Source organism: Ciona intestinalis, chromosome 8, assembly GCF_000224145.3.
Source record: "Ciona intestinalis chromosome 8, KH, whole genome shotgun sequence".
In the NCBI taxonomy this organism is placed as follows: domain Eukaryota; kingdom Metazoa; phylum Chordata; class Ascidiacea; order Phlebobranchia; family Cionidae; genus Ciona; species Ciona intestinalis.
In genome coordinates, this window is record NC_020173.2 from 348492 (window position 1) to 364995 (window position 16504).

At 35.8% G+C, this 16504-nt stretch overlaps 2 protein-coding genes and 1 long non-coding RNA gene across 7 annotated transcripts; 2 read left to right on the forward strand and 1 right to left on the reverse strand.

Moving 5' to 3' along the window:
- Positions 1–1293: 1293 nt before the first annotated feature.
- Positions 1294–3172, forward strand: LOC100181964. Its single transcript, XM_002129106.5, has 3 exons — positions 1294–1425; positions 1588–1705; positions 2945–3172. The coding sequence occupies exons 1-3, from the start codon at positions 1338–1340 to the stop codon at positions 3105–3107; spliced, it is 369 nt and encodes a 122-aa protein (XP_002129142.1). The 5' UTR covers positions 1294–1337; the 3' UTR covers positions 3108–3172.
- Positions 3161–14818, reverse strand: LOC100184331 (6-phosphofructo-2-kinase/fructose-2,6-bisphosphatase 1). 5 transcript variants are annotated; one of them, XR_003396066.1, is made up of 17 exons: positions 14679–14817; positions 14497–14585; positions 10417–10542; positions 9897–9990; positions 9496–9559; positions 9109–9183; positions 8724–8902; positions 8341–8476; positions 7883–7954; positions 7649–7795; positions 7291–7395; positions 7104–7145; positions 6898–6985; positions 6631–6758; positions 6148–6488; positions 5596–5655; positions 4609–5411 (listed from the first exon to the last, which is right to left on the reverse strand). XR_003396066.1 is itself a non-coding variant. In XM_026835349.1 (16 exons), the coding sequence occupies exons 2-15, from the start codon at positions 14525–14527 to the stop codon at positions 6153–6155; spliced, it is 1623 nt and encodes a 540-aa protein (XP_026691150.1). In that variant the 5' UTR covers positions 14528–14585; positions 14679–14818; the 3' UTR covers positions 4215–4361; positions 6148–6152. The 5 variants fall into 5 exon arrangements, 4 of the variants coding, with proteins under 4 accessions (XP_002128936.1, XP_009859210.1, XP_026691150.1 ...); XM_026835349.1 differs by lacking the exons at positions 4609–5411; positions 5596–5655 and adding an exon at positions 4215–4361 and having other exon boundaries at positions 14679–14818; XM_009860909.3 differs by lacking the exon at positions 6148–6488 and having other exon boundaries at positions 14679–14806.
- LOC113474405 lies at positions 11082–13488 on the forward strand. Its single transcript, XR_003396067.1, has 2 exons — positions 11082–11620; positions 12923–13488. It is a non-coding gene; the product is annotated as an uncharacterized LOC113474405 (long non-coding RNA).
- Positions 14819–16504: the final 1686 nt, after the last annotated feature.

The following is a 16504-nucleotide window of genomic DNA, read 5'->3' on the forward strand; positions in this document are numbered from 1 at the left end:
CTCATAGTAGATGTATAATTGGCAAGCAGCTGCGGCTTTACTAATGTCCTATAAATCTATATTAAAATAAATAAATAAGCAACAAATATAAACATGACTCATTTCAAATCCACCTTTCACCTCATTCGATCTGGATGTCCTGATGTCCTTCACGCATATATGATTCATATCTATGTACACGTCTTGCATGCTGATAATTGCTTCATGAACCATAGAGACACAAGTTATATTCATCAGCAAAGTTTCAACATAATGAAGTTCCCTCCGTTTGAATTACGAGTTTTAAGCCCCCAGTCTGTTTCGTGGTTACCATGGCCTTGAATTATTCAAAATCCCCCGCTTTTGCTTTTAATCTCTTTGAAATAAAATGCACTTTCCACTCTAAGTCCCAACGCGTTTTAGCATCGCAATAGTAGCATTGAGCACCCCTGTTCTCTCGAAACCCAAACACTCCCAATGCAATATACAAAGATATGACAATTAGTATGTCTGTCTTGGGAATTGTCAAAATCCGTTTTGGCTTCCAACGGGCTTCAAGCTTATTGGGGATTCGTGTTTATCTCTTATCGTATACTATGTGCATTATTAATGTGAGCGAAATTTCAAAACCAACCATGTCATGTTGGAAGCTATTGGTTGGAACAGGTCCTCAAACATGATTTATATATTTACTTAAAATAAAGTTTATGCAATTCCCTGTCTTTACGTCTTGCGTGTGTTTGCACATGCTAATTCCATATTTAGGAAGCAAAGGAGTATCGATTTATACTCGACGGTGTTTAATATTTTAATTGTGTAAAATTGTAAATGGTATGCTAACCTAGTTTAATGCATTTGCATAGCGCCTGTGATTGTGCTTGTGGCTGTGAGATATGATGCCGCGTTGCAAGCCCGAAACAAACCAGCAAAACGGGATAGCGTTGGTGAGTAACATTTAATTATTCTTATGTAAAAGGCAGGTTCTTTTAAGGTTAAAACCAAATATTCGCAGCATATATGGCAGGCTTCTCATTTAGGTAAGAAACTAAATTCTTGGTATTTATTATTTAGCTGTTTAAATATAAAATTTATGTAAACAGAGACCAGCTTACGCAGCCAAGCAACTACAATGTATAAGACTGCTAAACATGCTATAATGGACAAATATGTCTAATATATAGTAAAGCTACATTTTTTGGTAAAATCGGCCAATACAAGTTATGCTGTTTAATTGGCACGTTATAGCTTCTGGGTCACCCGATGCCAGAGTAATTAACAATCAGGTGAGAAATGACTGGCCATTCGTAACTAACACGAATATAGCAACCAGTGTCGTCTTTTAACATCGTCTGGGTAGCATGTCGAAGATACTGCTAGTTCTAGCTTGTCTTATTGTGGTCCTTAATGCGGGAAGGGTATTTTCAGATTACAAACCGTTAACCAGCAGTAAGTTTAAAATGTTTCATACGGTTGCTATGAATACAATGTTGTTTAAATTATCGAATTCAGTTTGAGCCCTATATTTAAATCGAGTTTAAAATTAAAAAAAAAAAAACGCCGCAACATCTTTATAAAGATTAAAAAAAGGAATTATTCTTACTTTGACAGGTCCTTGTACCTGGTCCAAGGCAAGACTCCGATATAAATGGAAGGAGAGTCCAGGCAAGGGATGTAAAATCTGCCGCTGTGTTATGAAGAATGGATCGCTTTGGCAGGATTGCAAAACGTAAGAAATGCCTTTTTATCAACTATACTTGCTATATATATATACACACTTGCTGTAAACCTGTAAGGAGTTCAACGTTTCTGTAATCGTTGAAAAATCGAAGCACATTTGAATTCCTGTCCGAGTTAAAGTCTTAGCAACTACACTAAATGAAAAACGCTGTTTCCCTAATCCAGTTACACAGAAGAAATGCGAACCACTCAGAGCGTTGCATGTAAAGTATCAATGCATAATGATTGCAGGGACTGGACGTGTTATATCAAACGCAGGTTTATTACACGTTAATCAATTCCAAATGGGGATTTGATTATAATTTATATTTGGGTTATACGCATGTGTATTGGATACTATACCCTTTCATCGTTGCAATATTGTAACCCTGAGAATACTAGGCAAATGAAACGTATAAATTAGTTTCGAATTGCACAACTGAAGTGGGAATGATTTCCGCAATTGACCGAGTCAGAAGTGGTTATAGTTAATCTGTATTTAACTTTAAAAGTATTTAACAAGCCAGTAGCGATCACTGCCGTCGCTGTTCAACTGATAGACACCAGTGATCTCCACAGTAAAAATGTTTCAAAAACAATGTTAGTTAGCGTTTGTTATTCATACATGGCTACACTTACACACTTGTAAAGCACGTGTAAAGGCATTTAAACCAAGGTGTAGTATAGCCTGATCTTGATATAAAAACAACCTTTTGGAGGTCGGTTGAGATTGTAAACTGTAACGCATAACGCCAATCAATTTATGTGGTTTTAACTCACACTCTCTACATTTCTAATTAAAAACAAAATCCGTGCCAACTCAATTATTGTAGGGTGAGGTGAAATGGGATGCCTTAGGACGTGTTGCCCAATATATAACAGATATAGATGTTTTTGGATAATACCATTTTTTACTATATATTTATTAATTAACAACACTTTGAAAAAGTGTATATTAAACACACAAAACATAGCTTATTCAGGATTCCGCTTATTTGGCGGCTCGTACACAGACAGGGTGAGAAGGAACAGTTCAACATCCTTGTTGATTGTCTTTATTAAATGATTTTATTAGAAATACACGTGAATATCACGAAACTATATTGTACGTTTTAAAAATCAAGTTTAAACATATTTTGTCTTGTGCAACTAAGTTTTTAAAATCAAACCGGAATCCATAAAAATAAGATTTAGAAAGTATCTTGCCCCATGTACCCTATTGTTTACCCAACATTTATTTTGATTTTAGGTATCCACGACCGACCAGTTGGGTAGAGAATTGCCGAACAGAGCGACGGAATTGTAAATACTCGGTGGTTCGTGCTGACGACCCGACCACAACATGCAAGGTGCTCGCGTACACCACATACCGGTATAAAATATGGGTGGCAGACAGAACAAATACAAAGTAATGGTTGGCGGTATATTCTCAACGGACTGCGCCGCTATGAATAAAAATACAGTCTCAAAATTTGAATTGTGTATTGTTAGCCCATGTAAAAATACAGTTTTTATGTATAGTATTTTTCCTACAAGAGATAAAATTTTAATTTTTGGCATTCAATACTTGTTTCTCTGTGACAGCAAAAATTAGTTTTAATAAGATAAGCAAAACAAGCGTGGCATTAGACAGAAAGAAAGTTTCAAACGAAAATTAAAAACAGGTAAGAAAAGGGCAAAATCCATATACAGTAAAGTGCATGGTTGGATAGGTTGGAGTTAAAAGGTATACAAGTACGTACAAACCTAATTTTCTTAAATCTAAACTGCAACAACGATATTTGAAAAAAAAGCTTACAGCGGAGCTAAAACATAAAGAGTTGTTTGATAGTTTGTAAGCAGTCAAACAACTTTGTACTGCAAACTCGGCGAAATGCAGCAAATAAATTGAAAATTACAAGTGCGATTGGGAAACATTAAAAAGCAACGATTTTGAAAAACAAACCAACACCAGATAACAGAATACACGCATTTACAATTACCCAAGGTTGTTAAAAAAAGGAGTTCTGTTAATGAACATCTGACAACCCTTAACAGCGAACCATAAATCTCTAATAAAATGTGTATTGCAGTTGTGTTGCATTTGACTGCAGCATAACTAGCTTTTTTGTTGTTTCTTCTGCACGGATGTGGTAAGGAGGTGATCATAGCAGAATTTACAAGCTCGTCGAAGCAGTAGTGAACACTTATTCAAGCGGTACTTCATCTTCTAAACCAGTATAATCATCGTTTTCAACGCCAAAACTAAATTGAACCAATTTTAAATCTTCAGATGGCAGTGGATCATCTTTCAAATCCTCTTCTTCTGAGGAAGCTTCGGATATTCGCTCGTTAAATAGAGGAACGCTGCTACCTCTTCTTATATCTGCAGAGCTTAAAATAGAAGGATTTCCACTAACTGAGTCAGAACGATGGCGAGAACGAGATTTACGTTTTACAGAATCAGGGTTGCTGAAATACAACTGTTTGCTGATCGTGAGTTTGATGTTGGAACCAGGAAAACTAAAAGTGCGCTTTCTGCTATTCAGTCTTTGTGAGCTCTCCGTTGATGCTTCATCCTCTGATGAGGATTCAGATTCCTCCGCGGAAGAGTTGATTTGCTCCTTAATTGGATAATCGGGGGTGGTTTCCAAAGCTTTGTCGGGCTCCCGGGTTGTTGAGACATTCTAAGGGTAAATGGGAGTTTTTGTTTAATAAAGATTTTTTCGAAAACAGTTACTTCTATTTATTTAAAATAACTTATAGAATTGCTAACGTAAAAAAAAATACAACAAACAACAGCATACCTGTTATTAATATGAAAGAAACTTTAAACGTGGGTGGGATATTAATACTGCACGTGTACCTACACAACCATACTAAAGCTTCTTAAAATTTTGTAGTGTTGCACAGCACAAAATAACAAGTACAAAATAAAGTGGACAACATTTTATTAAACAAGAGAATAAAACACAACTAAAAGGGAATTATTGCATTCCTGAAAACTGGGCAGATGTTTCATCAAAGCTTTAATTATGTTTAATACAATAAAACTGTTGAAAATGAACTTTCAGAACCACAAAAAGGTTAAAAAACAGGATATTATCCAATGTAAAGGAATGGTTCGTTAGATATATTTCGATATAGCTATGCTAAAGATTGCAAGAAAGAAAATCTGTTGAAGTAATAATGAACCTCTTAAAACGAAATAAATATTTATACTTTATATCGACAATAACACTGAACGAACATATTGCAGAGGAGACTGCATCGAAAAAACAAAAGCTAAAACAGGAATGCTAATTCATTTTATAACAGGAGGCTAAAACGCAGAGCCTAAAATATGAACTAGATATAAACGCAACTGGCAAGCAAAGCCGAATGTATACGCCGACCCCACAGCTAGCTGTTGACGTGGAATATACCTTGACGATATTAAACATATATAAAAGATGACTTAGGCTAATGTACAGGTGCAACATGTCTAATTTTCTTACACATGAGAGTAAACACAGCTAAGTAACATTGAACTAAATACAAATGAAAGAAGAAGGATGGCAAAAGAATGGAAGATGGCCGATGAATAAGGGAAGGGGGAAGACGTGGTACAGCACTGAGTAAAATATCGAGGCAGTGCGAGCACTCAGAAAAAAGTAGGAGTGGGAGCATTAGGAGATGGAAGCAGGGCTGTCAGCTTCAGAGATTTGAAAACTATGGTGGATGCGGTGGTCAGTGATCTGTAAAACGAAAAAATTCTTTACGAACTCTTTCTTTATGTTGTTAGTTAAAACATTGGACTAAATTAAATCAAGCAAACACTATATTCCAACAAATGTGATAAAATTAAATTATGTGTTAAATTAAATAAGCAAACACTGTATTCCAACAAATGTGATAAAAATTAAATAATAAAATACTTACCAAGTGTTTGTGCTGTTCCTGGTCCTTCATGGTTGGGTTGTGACACATGACCGATATTGTCTGCGCAACAAACATCACTCAGTTAAACAGGGAACGTATGGAACCAGCACAGCTTAACATGAACCTATGGACCCGTTTTGACTGGTTTCATGTCGGTGCTTACTGAAGACCGGTGTGCACAGTTCCATTACGGTCCATGTTAAACTGGGGTGATTTGTTTGTATAGCATGACAATGCAAAATAGTCTTAGACACAGCGCGCTATTTATAGAATGTAGTTCGCAAGTAAATGATCAACGTATTCGCTGAAGCAACACCCCTCCAAACTCGTCATAGTAATATTGTAACTGTAAAGCCAAAGTCTGTGACAAGTTATTACACGTGAGGAGGACCTATATTTAGTTGTGAGAAGGTAAGAAGGGCCTATATTAACTATTTATAATGCCCACAATTTTTAATGACCTTAACCAAAAAAGACAAGCATCACGTGGTAACATGCTTCCATGATATTTAGGTAAATTACAAAGTCTTAAGTAATGATTCAAATTTACACCTGCGCTAATCTGAACTTGGCCTTCTCTCCAAGTTCAATTCTGTCTCTCTGTGTTCTACAGCTGTTGCTGGACGTCTGAAGAACGAAGCGAGAGTGACGAGAGAGTTGACAGATGCTACATCGCCTGGCCGAGGGTAGATCACTTCATCCCTTAACGCCGCTCTCGCAACGTTCGAACGTTTCTTCATCAGACGTTCTATCTGTGAAGAACTTGCGCTTGTGGGGCGCCAAGTTGATCGGGAAGTTTCAGACTCGTTCTTTGAAATTGCTGTCTCAGCTTCCAGTGGGCCACAGATATCACACACAGGGTCATCAATGGGTACCATCGAGGGACTAGCATCCTTTTTAAGTTTGAAATACCTTTTACACCGGCACACACTAGCTGTGCACTTATTCTACATTTCTAGATCATCTAAACCACTTGACAAAATGCGCAACAAAATACACACATATAACTAATCTGGTTAACAGATATCAATTTACCTGAGGTTTTGGTCTATGCGTGTCGACTGCATTTATACCAAGAGGAAAACTTTCGACTTTACATCCATAAGCAACGGGTGTCAGTTTCATTACAGTATGCAGTGGACACTCAAGATAAGGAAGTCGTTCTATGAGTGGAAATTAAAAAACAAATTTTAGTTTAACTTAACGCAACATGAAAACATGTTTTGTAAATGTTTTCAAAATGACATGAGCTGCATTTAAAAAGAAACCACAAACCAACAAATCAACCAAAATGTAACACACCTGAAGTTTCATCCAGGTAATATGCAAGCACACATCTCATAACTGCTTGATGACAAATCACTAACACATTCTCCGAACGTTCCAATTCCTGCAACACAAGTTTACTTTCAGCGGGGCAGTGTATATTGGAATTAAACCATCGGGTCCCAACATTTCATATGAGCGATTATCACCACAGTAGTTTATTGTACAGTAGAACCACTTACCATGATCACTGGTTCCAGTCTTGTCACAAGATCATGGTAGGACTGTGAATGAAATGACTTTGGTTAAAAATATCAAATGCTATCTTTTGCAGCCCCTTCTTAAATAGTACTTTAATATTACAATTGCATACTTTAATAGCGGCATTTGCATTAAATAGCAAAAAAAAAACATAAATCAATGCAATACCTCTCCCATTGGATATCTGTAATGGTATTTATCTTGATCTCGAAGAGCAAATTCTTCTGGAAAATTCCGTTGGATTTCCGCATACGTCATGCTTTCACAGACACCCTGAGGACAAAAGTATGAAATGGAATTTTTCTTTAATTTTTTGTTATGTGAAAGGGTAAAATAATGCATTTTTGAAGTAAAAAAAAACCGCTTTTAGGATGTAGCAACAAAGTATTATAATTAGTAAAACAGAAATAGTTATCTTGTTTTAGCAAGTACAACTATGGTTACTGTTACAATTTACCAGTTATTTATTAATGAGTCACTTTCTATAAGCATGCAACCTGTACAGAGCAGCAAGAAAATAACTTACTGCACTTATTTCATTTAGGGCTTTCCATTTTTCACTCGGTGCACCGATATGTACGGCAGTTTCACCTGTGCGTTTTAATTCACTCGTCCAGACTGTCAATCCCTTTATATCTTGCTTCTTAATAAATGTACCCAATTCTACAGCAAACTATAAACAAAACAAAAAATATTTATAATTGTTTCAAGGTTCTACAAGAATACAAAACATGCAGTTCAGGTTGTTCAGACTAAATACCTCTCTTCCATTTTGAGATAGTGATGAATCTCCTCCTATCCTTCCTTTGATGTTCATTTCACTTTCACCATGCTGAAACAATCAATATATCATTGTTTCTAAACCCTTACATACACATTGAGTGTAATAGCCGGTAATAGCGTCCTATGTAATCTATGTAAAAACCATACATGTTATAACTTGAGCGTAATAAATTCACCCACAATGTAAAGCGTGCCAAGTAATCTAAAATTAGGACAAGCTCACATGCCCAAAGTTTTGTCAATACTTGTTAAAATGGCAGTGAAGTGAATATTTATAATTCATATGCAGTTAGTCTTTAAGAAGAATCTAGGGACACCAATTTTTCATTTAAAATTAATTTTGTTATTCACTTAGTGTTACTGATTACTGATTTGATTACTGATTACAAATGCTCCAAGAAACATAAAAATAAGTTTTAAAAACAAATATCTTACTCTGCACAAGTAGATAGATCTTGGTTGTATATGAATATTCATGAGGTAATACACAATACGACTTTGTATATGATCAGCTACCCTGTTCACCATGAACCTACGACCTACATCAATTATCTTGATGTAGGAAAGATCACTGGAATGATAAAGACAGACTTTAATATCCCAACACAAATTGAAAGTATTATAGAATGTGATATACAAAGATTACAAAGTACTTTTCCCCACTTTGATAATTCAGCTGTCAACCGTATTTCAATTAGATTTTATATGTGGGATGATTATAACTTGTGAAATACTTTGCAGGTATATTCTTTTCTGTTAGGTGACACAGCACACTAAACCTTATCATTATATTCTGTGTGGCACACAACTTTACTTACTCATCAATGGTTGGGTCAATCGTCTCGTAAGACTCTTTATAATGAGCTATACGAAGTTTGAAATCCTCCATGGCAGCATCTGGATCTGTGTCCCGATAATCAGGACCATTCACTTTCACCTCTGCCACATTTTGTTCAACAACTGTCGGGTCGTCACAAATCGATTCCACGAAAAACACCTTTGGAAATCAAGACTTTACAGTTTTGGTTTATGGTAAGGCTTAATAAGATACACTTTGTCATACAAACTATAAAAACACTGATTCTGTACAAATTTCATTTAGCAAAGTGGTTCAACAACTCTGGGTCATGGCCTAAAAACTTAGTTGGCATTTAATTAGTGTTCAGTGTATTACGCAATAAATGTATAGATATTAACACCAACCCTAAAACAATGTTCCTCCGCAAAGTCTAAAATATCGTTTCTTCTTGCTCGTGTCGTATTGGTTGCGTCATAGACCTGAATTCAATGTGTATGAGTGGAGGTGATTACTAAATACTGATAATCAATAAAACGTGATTACAATCTGGGATGAGAAGTAAATCAATAGGTCAAAGTGGGGCAGTGAGCCATATCCATTTTAAAATGGTTGCTGTATAAAAACATAGAGGATACCAAGATATGCTGGTTTAGTGTGAGTCGCCCTTAGCACAAAGACTTTACTAGTCCCAAGCTTGGCAGTGCCTTTAAAAGGCAGTGGCTTGCAAAGTGTTTCAAGTTGACTAAACAACATACTAATTAGGAAGCATGGCTAATTATCCCAACACTTACTGCAATCATTCCGTTTCCCTTCAACCACTTGCACACATCTTTCAATGCCTCCATTGCACATTGCCTGTAAAGTAAAATATACAGCTACACTTATATATGATCTGACAGACATTATCGACCAGGTACAGAGAGCTAATTAAATATTAATGCATATGAGCTTCATTAACGACTGTAGTTACAAGACTTAAATAGCAATTGAAAGATCATGAACAGTTTACAGTATTTTTATGCTTGTTGGCTTATAATATGGAACGGATCATTTTTATTTATAAGATGGCAAAGCCTTATGCTTCATCTGCAGAGAGCAGAAATGGTCTTTAAAAGTAACTGCTGATAAACAATGGATGAGTGGATTATTGGTACATGAATAATAGACTTATTCACTCAGCACCAAATCCTACTTTCTTATCTTCATCGCTTCTTCATTATCAGTGCGGAAAAAATCATGTGACTTGAATTTGACAGTTTCCCGCCTATATTGTCCAACATTGAATACTGTAAAACAGAAAACAGTTGGGCTTATAAATCCTTCCAATCTAAAAAAAATATTTTTTTAAGTTACACTAATACTACTATAAGCGTTAAGCCATTAAGATCAAACTTCACATTTTTTTCTCAAATTGTAAAGACAGATGGCATCAGGCATGCTAAAATATTTTGTATCTTCAATGGCTGATTACCAAATAATATTCAATTCTAATTAATTTGTTAAGTTAGTAGAGGCACAAAACAGAACAATTTTAGGAATTAAAATCATTTGTATTTAAAGTAAAGTTGAATGAATGGCAATTTTGTTTGTACAATAACTCTGGAGTTTGGAACTGAAACTTTGGTTAATGTGAATCACACCATGGGATCAAAGTCCTAAAAAGTAGATTCATGGAGACATTCCTTGCAAAACAACACTGTAATTCTCCCTACCTTTTGTGTTGACACCAACCCAGTTGAGGTATCTTGACAACTTTTTACCAATATATGTTTTCCCTCTTGCAGGAAGACCAACCATAACTATTATTGTAGGTGAGTTGCTGTGTTTTGGACCACATCCTGTTAATAATAGATTGGTTATAAAGGGTACCGTGCGAACCTTATGTAAGTGACACCCCACAAGTAAAAACCTACTGCTGGCATTTTTCCAAAAATAGCTAAGAATTCTGGATATAGATGGCACACAACTGGAAATACAAATAGTAAATGAACAGCCATATACAATGTTAAAAGATACTAAGCTATTAAAAGTTTAAGTAAAAAAGTACGAGTCTACATAAAATACATCATGGACGATGGACTATACATGGCTGTCAATGTGTCTATTAATCTAACCAACCACAATATACAAGTAGCTTCCTGTTTCTCACAATATACCAAGCTAAATATACATCATGAGCCTAAGCTACAAAGAGTAAATTGTTATTAAACTGACACTGTGGTTAAACAGGAATTGATAAAAACAACAAAACAAGACATTGTAGTTACAAACCTGATGCTACAGGCATGATTGAGACTTTCGTTTGAACAGTTTTGGAGTTTTAAAATAATTTTTTTGTACAGCAGATAAACTATGGTACCCTTATTAAACCACTGAGGGAATTTTACTGAATTATTCTCACATTTAATTAATCAGTACTATAGTGCTTTCCAGTCAGAATTACTGATAATCCCCTAAGGCTGTTTTTGATTTTACTACGACTGTCTGACAACCAAACAAGTGCACGCTGTATTTGAAGTAAGGGTAGCATATAAACGTCGCCCATGGAAGCGCGTTAAAAATGATCTGCGGAAAACATTCACCTTTCCCTGTCATTACATCGTCTGTAACCCTGAATTCACGCATGCCGAGTTCATACGAACCAATGGATCGTCCTACAGTAACCTATAGAGTGGCATGGCTGTTATATTCCGTTGCGTAACAGGTAGAAAAAAAAGGCTTCTCTCGCTTTTGTTTCCCGCAACAGAAGGCCGCCTCAATTGTTAGGTCACTGTTGGAAACGCGCGGGTACGAAACACAATCGATGGCACAGTAAAGGGGGCATGGTTGCTGAAGGGTTCAAGCCCGATGTAAAGACACTCGAGACAAAACACATCGGACTAAAATAGATATTGGCTTGTTCTTCACGCTGACGAGGTGAAACCAAACTGGGATAATTCTTATAAAACTATTTCATGGAAAGCACGTTGCGCGTATTTCTTATCTGTAGTTCAAAATAAATAGATTGCCTTCCAGCTAGTCGATGTTAACGGCGATTTAAAACCTATTGAAAATGCACTGTGCACATTTACTGGAACTTTCTGCTATGCAGAGCTTTATTATGTTTTGTGGTTTATGCAAATATCAGAAATTGCAACAGCACGAGCCTGAGTCACACGAAATAACCCTCCCGAAACTTGAGCGGAAGTACATATGACGACATAAACACGACGCGTTTAAAACTTTCCATTAACTAATGAGGTTCGACGAGGCAGTAAATTACAATAATACGTGCGGGGTGTATATTATCTATTCGAAATTTTCTGTTCCGTTTAATAAAATTACCAGTATTAATAGAAACAGAACGGTAAAATTACCACGTTGTGTTACAATTTTGATTATTCATTGATTTACAATGATCACACGACCGACTAAGCAACTACCATAAAGAAACAACTGCATTGGTGGGAAGTTGAAATTTTACAGGATACGCACGCGAGACATGCCAAACGTGCGTGGTTTTCAGGCCACACGTAAAGCATGCGCCGACCACGCATGAAGCACGACCACGACGCATGTTCACACGGGTAAAAACTAAATACTAGTAACACGGGGATAACAGCTCGAACGTTTTTCAAACTTTCAATGTCGTTTTATATGACAAGGACACACGCGTTAAATCCATAGGTGTATGAGGGATTTCATGTAACCGAGCAACGAATCATACTTAGCATAAGGTACACAGATAATGGCGATACTACTAAAAACACATTAAGTTGGTGGAATTCGTACTCCTCACTATAAATTTAAAAACAAGTATTTTGCACTAAGCTATATTCAACGGCGAAAACAATAAAAACGTAGACAACGATGTGCTACACGAGCAGAGAGACACGCCCACCACACACCTACAATTTACCAACGATTGTACAAAAGCGCAGCAGTGCCCTCTAGCCGATTTGGCTGAGGTAAAAGTATAGCATAGAGATGTCAGCAAAGATACACAATTTAATTTAAAGTTAAAATCGAATTGTGTATTGGTTTAAATTTTAAATGCATAATGATAGATTTTAAATCTTTGCTAAGCAGTTTCATATTAATCAAACATAAGGTTAATCAATAATCAACATATATTAGAAATTAGAATGAATCATTTATTAAGCAGTCTAAAAGTACACACTGCTCTAATTTAACCCTGCGTATTCAACATCATTGAAAGTTATGAAACTACGTACACAGACACAGAAAGACATACTTCGCCGAAGATGACATGTCAGCCCTGGACTGTTGGCAGCTGACCAAGCAATAAGCCTCAGCTTTACACTACACTACCGCAGCAAATTTAGAATGCTGTTATGGAGAAGATCTAAAGGTACTACCAAAGTTTCAAAGTATAAAACAGCTTCTGAAAAAATCGCAAGAGTGAAAACAATTGGACAGTGCAACAATGTATGAAATTTCCAATCAGAAAAAAAAGTCACTGAACTATAACCGTTAAACAAATACAAATTTTATGCTTTTTCTGTGTCACTTGTCGAATATATAGACAATTTTAATATATATATATATAAACTTTATCATGTTTTAAATTTTCTTTAGTATTTTAGAAACTAGAAACTGTCCAGGTTGAGTGATGGGAAATTCCATGTAATGTCACACAACCAATTTTTCGGGGTTGAATTTGCAGTTTTTATCACAGATTTTTTTTAGAAGCTATGTCCTTGTTTAAAACTTTGTTGGTAGTGGTACCTCGTACCTTTACATCACATTTAAGCGTTTTTATCAATACACAAATTTTGATTTTTTAATGCCAATGGTTTGCCTCCTTAAAAGCAGGGTAACCTTTTCACCCATATGAATATGGTTGTCTTAATTGTAATCCATGCATTTAAAAAATCACTCTTCATAACTGATCACCAACAAAGTAAAAATATGTGGTTACCCCAAAGCGAGTAGAAACAGGCATGCCCAACGTGTTGGACCTATCTCAGTTGGACCGCAAGTGGTTTAATAAAAAAAATCAAAACATCTGCTGTGGCCCTCAATTAATCGCCCAATTGCCAAATCGTTAAACGCTTTGTACAAAAAATGCAAAACATGTTAAAAGGCAATTACGTACCTGTACGGCAGCATGCAGAAAAATATCCAAGATGGCGACTACTATGACAGAAGAATCGGGAAACAATAGCGATTATTTTACAATAATTTCCTTAACCTGGTCTGCATGATTTGTACACTAGTCACTCTGTGTGCCTGGAACTAAGTATTTTTGACTAAATTTCTCAAAATTTTTACGCTCTTTAATTTAATGACAACCTTACAGTTAGCGACGCAACAAACGTCAGTAGCATGGCTGAGAGAAAACGGCACTTTAGAACGGTACACGGGTGCTATGAGAGGGATTTTCCTGCAAAAACGCAACTACGCGCCGCTAAAGATGACTTGTGACGCAATAATTGTATGTGTGACGTTTTTTGTTTGTTGCATATTAAAAACATTTCAACTAGTTTTGGTAACAAAGTCATTGAAATTTGTGTAATTAAAGTACATTTTTTGGTAAGAGGTGTTTCGACATTCGCGACGTTGCGGCTAGTAAACTGCGTGCAGTTGGTTAGTTTAAAAGTAGATCTTGGGTGACGTTGGGTCAATAAAGGTTGGGCACACCTGAACTAAAAGGTTTGTAAAACAAAACCCCTGTGTATTAACTAGTGTCCTTGCCTAGCCAAACATTAAAGATTTACAATTAAACAATACGTCATAACTTTGAAAACAACACCAAGTAAATAAGCTTTTTGACAACATAAATTATTTACCTTTTCTTGTAGATTTTGAAGCGCTTGCCATCCTTTTGTTAGTTTTGGAATAAAATTTAAACCAAACCGTTTGTTACAATGCCTACTTTCTGTTAATAAAAATAGTAATTAAACTGAAATATAAGGATTGATTTCTGTTTCAAGTACCAGCCTACCCTGAGAGACCTTCCCAGGCAACTTACATGTTTCATGAAAACTAGGCTTGTTGTATAACATGTCATGGGGACTCAACATTTCCTGCCATTAAAAAATGGCCATTCACAGTGTTTCTATTTTTGTCGATGATAAAAATGGTGTAGCGGTGTAGTTTGCAAATCTAAAAACTAAAAAGTTAATAACTAAGACGCGGCCAAATCTTTTTATGTTGGAGCTTTAAACAAATTTAAACACATTTTATACCACACTACTGCCATGAATGAATTTAAATACGATAAGAATTTTAATAATTTTTTACCTGACATATGTTGAACCTAATCTTTATTATTTACAAAATATTGTACATTATGTAATTTACTTTATGCGTGTGGCCTTAATGAGCGCAGTGACAGGAAGTAGTAAACACCCAGAACCACAAACAATAAATAAACCTAAAATGCATGACACATGTACACAAAGCTGCGCCACAAGAAATAATTGCTTAGTAATTTTCACTTGGTGCATACTAAAGCCCTCAAGCTATATGTGAAGAACGATTCATTTTATATAATTTAACATTAACACAACATACTGCTGTTTTTAAAAATATACATAGACAGCCTCTTATTATTTTTTTCCTTTAATTTAAGTTCTAAATAACCTAGGTTCATATTAAACCTTTCCGTTTAAAAGCAGTAAAACGACACCTCATCAACAATACAGTATTTTAAACTAACATATCTTTAAAACTAACAGCCAACCACTTATTTAAACAAAAGTAAGAGCAGTATAACTAACATAAAGCAAAAACAATTCACTAGATAAATGGTCAAACCAGTTAAACTACTTATTCTAATACAAAACAAGTTTAAAGCAGGTAACCCTCGTTGCTGTTGCATAACAGACTATGAATCATTGCTATGAGCGTTTATAGAAACACCCAACGATTTTAAATAGACAGTAGCATCTCTTTAAAGGTTAAGTTTGCCATGCTGAGTAAGCAATGGTTTCGCTAGTATATTCTATAGTATATCAATGCTGCATTAACACCACAAGTTTGTTTGCAAAATAGGTGTTCTCACAGAACAAAAAGTAACTGCAAAATAAACATAACACAACCAACAAATGCGTTACCTCATACACGACGCAATGCTGTCATGACTTAATCATTGCCAGGTTTGTACCCTAGATTTCGACATGCACAATTCCAAACACACGTTGTTTTGTAATGAAATCTTTAGTTTAATTAAACACATTATTTAAACTACTTTCCAGTTATATCCACTTTGGTTGTGCTAACAGTACGACTGCTGCATATCCCGTGCAATGTAGCACGTAGACGGAAAATCTAAAACACGCATGATGCAAGCTACCGTCACATTGAATAGGAAAAATCGCAACCGGCGTCTGTCTGGATGGCGACCTCCTTTGACCCAGCCAGTAATACAAAACAATTTTCCCACTGCATAGCAAACTCTCTAGATTAAAAAATGCCTATTTTTTATTAACACTAACACCGCGCTACCAATTTATTGCTTATTTAGTACGAAGCAGTTAATTGCCTACCTGAACTAGATATGTCCAACGCCGTGGCTAAAAGTGGTTACGAGTCTGCCTAGTGCCTACCATAACCCAGAGTTTGATGCCGCCATTATAGGCTTCTGCTTATTTTACCTAACTCAGTAGCACTTCCATTGCTCCAAAGACGTAAAACTTTACGACTTGCCTAATTTACATACCATAAGTAATAAAAAACACAAAGTTACATAGGAGGCAACTGGGAAAGTCGGCACAAAAGAGAATGAATGAATGAATGTAACTTACTTTATCCTCGCGTGGCCGGAATATGACAGTCGTTATCACACGGGTTAAC

Bases quoted from the DNA above. Each gene is read 5' to 3' on its own strand.
- LOC100184331 (XM_002128900.4), bottom strand. From the start codon at position 14,527: ATGGCAAGCGCTTCAAAATCTACAAGAAAAG. The intron at 9,184-9,495 runs GTAAGTGTTGGG...CATTGAATTCAG, and splicing joins AGGGAAACGGAATGATTGCA to GTCTATGACGCAACCAATAC. The intron at 7,955-8,340 runs GTAAGATATTTG...TGATTGTTTCAG, and splicing joins GATCTATCTACTTGTGCAGA to CATGGTGAAAGTGAAATGAA.
- LOC100181964 (XM_002129106.5), top strand. From the start codon at position 1,338: ATGTCGAAGATACTGCTAGTTCTAGCTTGTCTTATTGTGGTCCTTAAT. The intron at 1,426-1,587 runs GTAAGTTTAAAA...TTACTTTGACAG, and splicing joins TTACAAACCGTTAACCAGCA to GTCCTTGTACCTGGTCCAAG. The intron at 1,706-2,944 runs GTAAGAAATGCC...TTTTGATTTTAG, and splicing joins CTTTGGCAGGATTGCAAAAC to GTATCCACGACCGACCAGTT.